Source organism: Eubalaena glacialis, chromosome 15 (assembly GCF_028564815.1).
Source record: "Eubalaena glacialis isolate mEubGla1 chromosome 15, mEubGla1.1.hap2.+ XY, whole genome shotgun sequence".
NCBI lineage: Eukaryota > Metazoa > Chordata > Mammalia > Artiodactyla > Balaenidae > Eubalaena > Eubalaena glacialis.
In genome coordinates this window covers 84,691,362-84,701,066 of record NC_083730.1, presented here as the reverse complement: position 1 = coordinate 84,701,066, position 9,705 = coordinate 84,691,362, and the positions used below count along the sequence as shown (strand labels likewise).

Genomic DNA, 9,705 nt, shown 5'->3' with positions numbered 1-9,705 from the left:
AGACACCGCTCTCTAGTAGTAATCATAACAGTATCATGGCGTGGAAACTGCGCGCGGCAGTGGTGACATTTCCCACAACTCAGTGGCGCCCCCGGGCAGCTACCACCCGCCCTCTGGCCGGCTCCCATAAGCCCGCCGGCCGGCGAGTCTACACAGCTCGAGCTGCGGGCTGCTACCCTCGGATGCGAAGCTTAGCTGGCGGAGGAGCGGCGGCAGCCCGAGGCACGTGTTGTGTGTGCTCCGATTGCAAAAGAAAAAAAATGCATTGCAAACTATTAACTTTTTTTTAAGTATGCAGTGCCGGGGATGGGGGATAGACAGGTGCGAGGCGGGGGTAGGCGCCCCACGCGCCGGCCTCCTGCTGCCCCCCCCAAACTTCCCTTTGCATTGATCAGCACGTTACGTCTGTATTGATAAGTTTGCAAAAACCCAAAGTCAAGTGCAATCGCGCGGCACACCGACCCCGGACTTGGGGGGGAGATGCAGCGAGCGCTCCGCGGGCCCGGGAGCCGGCTGCAGGCAGGGCAGCGGTGGCGCCAGCGCCTCTTGGAGAGGCTGCCTCCCCCCCCTCCCCTCCCATCCCATCCCCGGCCGCCTCCCCCGGGCGGGCACCGAGCTCCCCGCCCCGCGCGCTCCTCCCGCGCCCTCCGGGGGTCGGGGGGGCGCACGGCTCCCGGGCCCGGCGGCGGCGGCGCAGCGGCGCCGAGGGGCTGCGGGTGGCAGGAGGCCGTGGGGCGCCCGAGGGGCCCCGAGCAGCGGCGCGCTGGGCCCGGGCGGCCGGCGGCGGCCCCGGGGCTGGGGGGAGTCCAGCCCGGATATTGAGTGCAGCCATTGAGAAAAGCCAAACTCTTGTGTGTGTGCGTCTCGAATAGCCCCCAAGATGGCCGCCAATGTGGGATCGATGTTTCAATATTGGAAGCGATTTGATCTACGGCGACTCCAGGTTAGTGCGGGCAGCACTGGCCGCGCGGCCGTGGGGAGCCCTCGGGCGCGCCCTGGGCGCACTGGGGAGGTACCCGGGAGGGCGGTCGGGCGCCCCAGGGAGGCGGGCGGCGGCTGCTGGGGCTCGCCGGGGCTCGACTGCCCGCTGCCCATCGATAGGTATTAGGAATTGATCTCGCCGCTGCTCTTTGTTCGGTTCAATCATCGATTAGCCGCCGCGACCATGGAGAAGCGCTAGCGAGCCCACGGCCCGGGGAGCGAGGCGGCGGGCGAGCGGCGGAGTGAGGCACGGGGAAGGCAGGGTCTGCGGTCCCAGGCAGGGGGCTGCCGGCGGGACCCCCGGCAACCCCCCTTGCGCCGCACTTTGCGCGCCTCCCAACTTCGCGGCGCCCGGGGAGGCCGCGGAGCGCGCCCAGTGCCTGTCCGCGCCCGGCTCGGGTTCGGGCGAGGGAGGGAGGGAGCTGGCGGGCTGGGAGGAGGAGGAGGAGGAGAGGGGGGAGGCATCCGGGGTTGGCGAGGAGGCGGCTCCGCGCCCCGTCGCCCGCCGGCACCTCCACCGCCCGCCTGGCTGCGCAGCCCGGACGCGCAGCCACCCGGGGGCCGCTGCTGCCGCCCCAGCCGCTACAGCCACCATCGCTGGACTGGCCGCCTACACCGGCAGACCTCTCCTAGGGCCGGGTTCTAGGGGTTCGTCTTTGCTTCTTGTCTTATTCCCGCTTCCGACCTCTTTCCAAGTCTAGATGGGGACGGGTGGTGGAGATGGGCCCGGGGCGCGCGCAAGTTTGCGCTCCTGCCTCGGGGGCCTTGGAGAACCGGGAGCGGAGCAGAGCAGGTGACTCCGGGCTCTCGGGCCCACGGGAACTTTTAAATGGGAAATTCCCTCGCTGTCTTCTACCTCCTGCTTTTCCTCCCCGACACTCCTCTCTTTTCTCCTTTCTCCAGCCTCTTCTTTCTTTCTCTCTCTTCTTTCCCTCTTCCTCCCTAGGGTGACTCCCTCCCAAACTCCGGCACTTTATCCCCATTCCACCTTTTTCTGGGAGTCTGTGTGTCTCCCCCAGATTTGGGGGTATTCTCTGCTGACCCAATAGGAGGCCGAGCTGGGGGGTGGAATCTCAGAGAGCTGCGCGCTGGAGGCACAGCGCTAGCCTCTGTCCTTTCCCAGGTGCCCCAGGATGCTCCAGACAAGCCCCCCAAACCCAGGAGTCTCACCAAGGTGCGGTGGGAACAAGGGGCGGGGAAGTGGTGCTGATAACGGGCGATTAAAGCATCCTGCCTTGGCCTTGACATTCTCAGAAGAAGGGAGAGCATCAGTCTGGAGATAAAAAGGGACCCACTTTTTTTTTTTTTTTTAATCCGCCTGCAAATGTCGTCAAGTTTCTTCTGATAAGTAGTTCCAGTACCCCCCTCCTCCTGGTGGCTTCCCAACCCCCCTCCTTCCTAACTCCTCACTCCCTGCAGGCCCCCTCCCTCAAAGCCATTGAGCTGGAGAGAAAATCGGGGCACTCAGGCATGCAGTTAATAACTGCGAGTGCCTTGCAATTCCAGGTCGTCACTCGAGTTGGGGCTACAGTTTGGTGGCCAGCTGAGGCGGGCAGGGCTGTGAGCTGTGCTTGCTGGTTTAAATGATGCTAAGGTGGCCTTTCTGGAAGAGTGGGGGATGGGGGGAGAGAGAGAGAGGGAGAGAACGGGAGAGAGAGAGTTGGGCAGCCACATTGGGCTTGGCACGAAGGCCAATGGTAATTGTATTCCCTGCTAATGTTTGTAAATGAGACCCGGGCACGGCTGGGGGACAGCGTCTTTATTTATGATTGATGTTCTGTAACATAAGGAATGACAAGAACGTGGCAGACAAGAGAAGAGGAACCAGAAGGGCTGGTGAAAGCCCTTTGCAGGGTCCTATTGTTATTCTGGGCTGGAGAAAATTTCCGCGGCGAGATTTGCAGCACTGGTATTTGCTCCCGGTTGGCCAGAATGTCAGTTAACACAATTTTCATTAGATAACTCGTTTTCAATCCGGGGAGCTTGGGCTGCAACGGGGAGGTAGAGTGAGACCTGGGGCTGGATGCTGAGGGGTGGGTGCGGCTCCCAGGGGGCTGATTTCTGAGCTGGAGTGGAGGGGGTGTTGAACCTCACTCTTCTCCTTCTCAGGCTCAGGGGTCTTTTGTGGAGCTGTTGGAGTCACCCAAATCTTGATTCCAGTTGGACTGTCATTGATCTGAGAACCCTTTGTTAGGGTTTTAGAAGATGCTGAGGTGGAAAAGCAGATTTGAACTGGAAAGGATGAAGGTGGGGATGGTGGAGAGCCTCGTTCAGGTGATGGAGATACAGGGCCAAGACGTCTCCCTGCACAGGGTGTATACATAGGGTGCGGGAGGGGCAGGTGTGTTCATTAAGACAATGGCTGGTGTGTCTGGCACGAAAGGAGAAGGCTCTGGGGAAGGGGTTAAGCTCATTTACATGGATATTAAGTGTGGGGGGGGTCCCTGTGGGAGTTTGAAAAGCTGCACACTTTTAGAGAGCAGAGAGGTAAATGTGGCAGCGGTGGCCGAGTGTAAACATTGAGGCCCTCACATCTGCCGTGGTCCCCACCCTCGTCCTGAAATGTTCAGTTGTTCCCCTGCCCGGTAGGCCGGCACCTCCCCCCGCAACCCCTGTATTCTTACTGATGGCATTTTGTTGGAAACGGATTATGAGCCTAAGCACTTTTGCCTGGGATCATCTCTTGTGCATAATGCTAATGACTCCTACACCATACTTTTATTTTCATTTTTTTCCCTTCCCACTTTCCTCTCACAGGGGAGATAGCCAGAAAGGAAAACTTCAGCTGGCTCGTTCCAAGATCTGGGTAGGAAAGGTGGGTCCCCACCCCAGGCCCTGTGCAGGCCGAGAGCTTTGGGCCCACTCTTCACGTGGCCCAGCTGCTTATGAGTGTGAGGTGTGTGGCTTCAATTCAGTGGTTTCATGCAGCCTAGTTGCTGAGCGTTAAAGTGGCCGAGGCAGCAAAGGAGGCCTGTGTCCCCAGGCCAGACCATGCTGCTGACGCCACCCTGATCCTGGCAAGAAAGATGACCTTGTACCGGCCTGCGCACAGCCCTCCGGAAGTATACATTTTTCAAATATAGAAGCAGTCCGGTTATTATTCCTTCCAGTGCCATCTCTGGACACAGCGGGGCTGTTTTCCTAGGATGGAAGTCAGTCAACAGTCTTAATGACTTGAGGGCTGATGATGGTAAAGATGCTGTGACATTTGGTACCCTACTCCAGGATCCCTGAAACTGCTTCCCCCTTTCTCTGCTTGTTCTTTGTTTTCTTTTTTCCTCTGCTGCTAGCAGTCCAGGAAACGAGAAGAAAAAAAAATTCTATCTTAGAGTTGATGCTAGGCATATTTCATTTGGTTATAAGATTGCTTTATGGTGAACATTACTGATGCAGTATTTTTTTATGGCTTTTCTGTGTATAATCGTCATAACTGGATTCATACCTTTGTGATTTTCTTTTTCTGCTTCACTTTGCCACTTTTTTTATGATGCTCTGGGTCCAGTCTCCTGTGATACCTTTTTTTTGGCTTCGAAGAGGGTTAACAAGAGTTGGTGTCCAGTCCGAATGCACATCTACGTTTCTTGGGAGGAAAGAGGTTGGGTGGAGGGATCACATAGTACGAGTTTTAGAGGAAAAGGCGAATTCCGCTTGGGGTGTGAGCATTTAGGGAGGAAGACTGACGGGTCGAGTGAGAGAAGCTGGACTTTTTGTAAGGAGTTTGGAGAAACTTCTGGGAAGGCTCAGTTTCTTGGCGCCTGGGAGATGGGACTTGATGGAATGTTTTTCCCTGCTCAAAGTTTAGAAAAGAGCGTGGATGTGATTAAAATATTATAACCTTATGATATTCTGAAGTGCGTAAGTTTTACATATCAGCCACAGAGAGTTTAGACATCCATTAGAGCCTCTGACAGCTTGACTTATCTAAATGTGCTATCATTTAACAATGTGTCAAAATTCCTCTTTCTTTAGATGACAGCAGTAAATAAGCTATCAGCCCTGTTGGCGGAATCCTAACTTTGGAAACTTTGCTGTAATAGCAGTGCTGCCGGGGTGGGGAGCGTGAGCAGAGCAGGCTTGGCGTGGCCCAGGCCCAGGCCCGTGCGATGGGTTGGCATTAGGCAAGGGCTGTGGGAGGTTGGGGGGAGGAAAGGGAGAGGTGAGAGGCAGAGGGGGTGAGGGGAGATTTCTAGCAGCAGCTCTGTGAATACGACCAAACCATTGGTCAGCCCCCTGGACCCTTCCAAGTCCAACCAGTGGGTGACCCTGTTCCATCTGCCTCTCCAATTCATTGGAAGCCACACCCTGTGGGCCTTTTTTGCAGAAGGAGCTAGAAACAGGTGTTGAGAATTTATTTAAAGAACCCAGCAGTCTTTTCTGGGCATCCCAAAATTCTGGATTCTCAACTCGACAGAAATTGCTTCCCAAAAATGGGCTCTCTCTTTGAGTGCTGGAAGAAAAACGAGCAGCGTCTCATCCCTGACCGCTTTTGCTGTTGGAGGTCTCGAAGTTTCTTTTATTCATACCTGAATTCACTGTAGAAAATTGAGAAACCACGGACAAGCCTAAAGAAGCAAATAAGCGTCTCAGTGGGTTATTTCAGATGAGCACGGTGTTATTTTGACCAGAGGGAACAGCTTTTCTGATGGTGGTGGTGCTTTTTCTTTTTTTTCCTTCCTTTTTCTTTCTTTCTCCTTCTTCTTTTTTAAAAAAACTCTTCTGTTAAAAGGAGGATTCTGTCTTCGAACTTGACATTCTGTTGTGGTAACCTTTCTTCCATCAGATGGGATTTCAAACGTGAGCACCTCGGCTGGTGCTAAATTTGGTCCTGGATGATGGTGGACATGGCTGTCCAGGAACTGTGGTTTTCTCTGTTGCTTTCTGAAAGGGCTGAATTTCTGGTGGCTTCCAGTTATCTAATTCAGAGACTGAGTCTGGCAGAGATTGAGCATGGGAGGGGGACTGAGGTGGTGGCCTCCCTTTGTTCCTGGCTTAGGAATTCAGGGTTCAGTCTTCGGTTTGATTTTTCTGCCTTGGGGGTGTTCTTTATTAATGACAGTGGCTTATATTGAAGATGTCGGGGAAGATGGAGGTAGTAGATGGAGAGGAAGGGCCCCAAGAGCAGCTAAAAGGTGCAGCCTCTAGCACCACTGGGTGAATCACCCAACATTCCAAGTGTCCCATTTCTTAATCCATCACATGGCCTGGCTGTGCGCATCTGGTCTGCTGTACTAGTTGCTGTAAAAGGGAAGGATGCTGACATACTTTGTGTGCCAGTTAAACATATTGTCTTCTAACGACCTGGGGGCCCGTTCTGGCGGTGAGGGGGAGCTATTGACCATTTAAACAAATTTTTGAGACAAGAAATTATGTCTAGGATGGAGTTCTTGGTTTCTAAGCCTTGCAGATCCATTCACAAAAATCATTTGTAGTGTTTGGTAGGATATGAACAATCTATTCCTGTCATACTTAAAAGTTTAAACTCCAGAGTCCTTTCCCCTGATTGTAAGGCTCCCGTGATCTGCCCCCCTGTTGTCTCTCTGGCTTCGTCTCCAGTCTCTCTCCTTCTCACTCTGCTCCAGTCACAATGGTTTTTTTGTCCCTTAAACACATCAAGCACATTCTTACCTCAGGGACTTTGCACTTGCAGTTCCCTCTGCCTGGGACTCTTTTTCTCCAGATCTTCCCATGGCTGGCTCCTTCTTTTCGTTTGGTCTCACCCCAAATACCTAAAGAAGCTTCCACTACCCTTTTTCCCCTTTAATGTGCAAATGTGCTTCCACATCTCTAAGGATGGTGTTTCCCTGAGGGTTTTGACCTCATAACCTTCTCAGGGTGTGGCATCTCTCTAGACTCTTTAGGAAACCATCTAGGTCTGCCATCAGGGTTGGCAAACTTTTTCTGTAAAGAGGCAGATAATAATATGCTTTAGACTTTGTGGTCTCTGTTGCAAGCACTCAGTTCTGCTACTATGGCATGAAAATAGCCATAGACAATAAGAATGAATGGAAATGGTTATATTCCAATAAAACTTTACAAAAACAGGTGGTGGGCTGGATTTGGCTTTAGGGCAATAGTTGCTGAGCCTGGTCTACCGGTCTGTGTGATGGCTGTGGCATGGCCAAAGTGTTTCACTTTTCAGTTAAGAGTATTGGGGTAGATCAAACTTAGTTCTAGAAACTTGTTCTATACTCTTTCCCTCAAGAGGAAAGTACGAGGAGCCAGGATGGTGAGGGGCCCCTGTCTGGCTTCCAATCCTGGCTCCATCACCTACTGGCTATGTGATTTGGGATGGGTCACTTAACCTCTCTGAGCCTTATTTCCTTGTGTCTAAATGGGATTAATAGTAGTCTTCACCTTTTAGGTTGTTCTTAAAGATTAAAGCACTTTAAACGTGAAAGTGCTTAGCACAGTGCTGGGCACACAACTACTGTTCCCTACGTGTCTTACTTCTTATTGTTGTTGGTATTTTTAGAGAGTAAGAGAGGGGTGAGAAAACCAAATAAGCAGTGGATCCCGGAACTTGCTGGCCTTGAAAGCTTGTTTTAGAGATTACTGGGCACTTTTTCTCTTCTCTTTTACTCCATTGGGGGCTTACTATATTAATATATTACTAATATTGTATGTGATGTCTTGTATTTTGGGAGCTCTGACCACAGAGATTGCAGACTGGGAGCTATGTCTGGCCAACGGATGTATCTGTCTCGATTAGTGCACTATTTTAAAAACACTTTTGTGTAAGTTTGTCAGCATTTAAAACACAGGAGATGTTACCTAAGAAATTCAGATATCCAGTATCCCATATAAATCAAGCGCTCTGGCCACACCTGGCAGGAGGTGGAGACCTGGCAAGGGCATGCCAAGCAGAGGGAACGGTGGTGCAAAGGCCCTGGGTTGAGGGTCTGCGGTGGTCAGGTCAGCTGTAGGGGTCATGAGGAGGGTAGCTGTCAAGGCCACTGGCTGCCTTTCTCCAGGTGCCTAGTGTCAGAAGAGGCGGCATTTCCAGAAAAAACAAAAGGCCCTTGACCAGCTTCATGAAGATACGTGATTAGTCCTCTGTCTCTGCTTTTCCTCAGTAGCTCAGTCACCCTCAAAGTGGGCCAGTGGCTGCCCCCTCCTTCCCAGTCCTTTCCCTATACACCCCCTCTGCCATCCTTCAGTTCAGCCAGATGAAACAGCAGTTCCAGGATACGCATTTGTCATTAAAAAGAAAGAAAGAGAAAAAAAAAATCAATCCTTCAGCCTCTTTGGCCTGAGCTGGTTGTCTGCCCGAGACGCCTGGAGCCAAGCAGTGCTTAAGACTCTCTGGGCCGCCGTCGCTCAAACTGGACGGGGTAAAGGGCTCCCCAGGAACCATTACGGTCGATAGACTTGTCCAGCCAGCTGTTTGGAGTGTGGGTGCTGCAGACAGGGGGACCACAGGGGTCACCAGGGCAGCCAGGTCGAGGGCAGGTACCCCTGAGTGAGGTGGTCACTCAGAGGCCACTCTGCTGGGGGCACCTACTTGGGGTGCTTGTCCATTATGAGTGTCCATGGGCTCCAGGTATCTGAGGGGTGTAGTGTGGGCTGCAAACTCAAGCCCTGCAGTCTCCCATTCCCAAAGACATTTAGTGAGGACTCTGGAGCCAGGAGGCCTGGCTCTAGTCCCAGCTCTGCCACTTACCAGCTGTGTGACCTTGGGCAAGTCACTTAACCTTTCTGAGCCTCGGTTTTCTCTTGTGTAAAGTGGGGATAATAGTAGTGTCCACCTCCTTAAGGATTGTGGATTAAGTGAGTTAATGCACGTGAAGTGTGAAATCCGTGCTCAGGACATAGACGTGCTATATAATGTTAATAATAATAACTGCTATTGTCCTTCACTCTGGAAATGTATAGTCACCACTCACAGTATAAGTTATAACTATAATAACTGTGTAAATAATAATAAGTAAATAGCATAAATACTATAAGTAATAATAATATACCGGAGATATCACAGTGAACAGGAAGACAAAGTGCCAGCTCTCACCCAGCCTACAGACAATGGGGGGGTGGATACACGTCTCATTGGACAGACGGGTGTGCAGTCACACAGGGGGATTTGATTCTGAGACAGTATGAGGCAAAAGAACTGCCTGAGTCTGAGCATTGGGGGAGCCTTCCTGGAATAAGTGATGCTTCAGCCGAGGTGTCATGGACAAGGTCAGGGAAGAGCATCCCAGCAGAGGAAATGTGCTAAGACCTTGAGGTGGGTGGAAAAATAGTGCATGCAAGGAATTGAAGGAAGGCAGTGAGGCTGGTCACAGATTCTGAGTGGCTCTTGGACCCACCTTCATCCTCACTCTTGCCATCTGTCAGTTGGGAGTAAGGATGAAGCATAAAATAAGATTATTTAGCGCATGTGTAGCCCGGAATGAATCTGTCTCAATGGGTACTTAGTAAACTGTCAAACACCATAAAAGCCTTGGGTATTGCTTTTATTTTTTAACAAGGTATTCAAGCCCAATTCTTGCTCTGTTGCAAAACGCGCCCCACCATCCTCTGTTTATCTCGTGATCACGCACGGGGCAGTCAGGATTCAAATCCCGGGTCTGCTCCTTCCTAGCTGCATGCTCTTGGGCAAGTTATTTCCCCTTTCTGGACTTGGTTTTCTCAGCTGTAAGATGGATATAATAATGGTACCTTCCAGTGGCGGCCATGAGAAGGCACCTTGCAGATCTTTGACTATAGGGAGTGTGATTGGCAGGT

General features: G+C 52.1%; 1 protein-coding gene across 1 annotated transcript in view; it reads left to right on the top strand.

Moving 5' to 3' along the window:
- The first annotated feature begins 880 nt into the window (after positions 1 to 880).
- The window catches only part of CUX2 (cut like homeobox 2), a 262,334-nt gene continuing 253,509 nt past the window's right edge, over positions 881 to 9,705 (top strand). The window contains exon 1 of the mRNA XM_061169679.1: positions 881 to 943. Within this exon, the coding sequence (XP_061025662.1) occupies positions 881 to 943 (63 nt within the window). The remainder of the gene's footprint in view (positions 944 to 9,705) is intronic.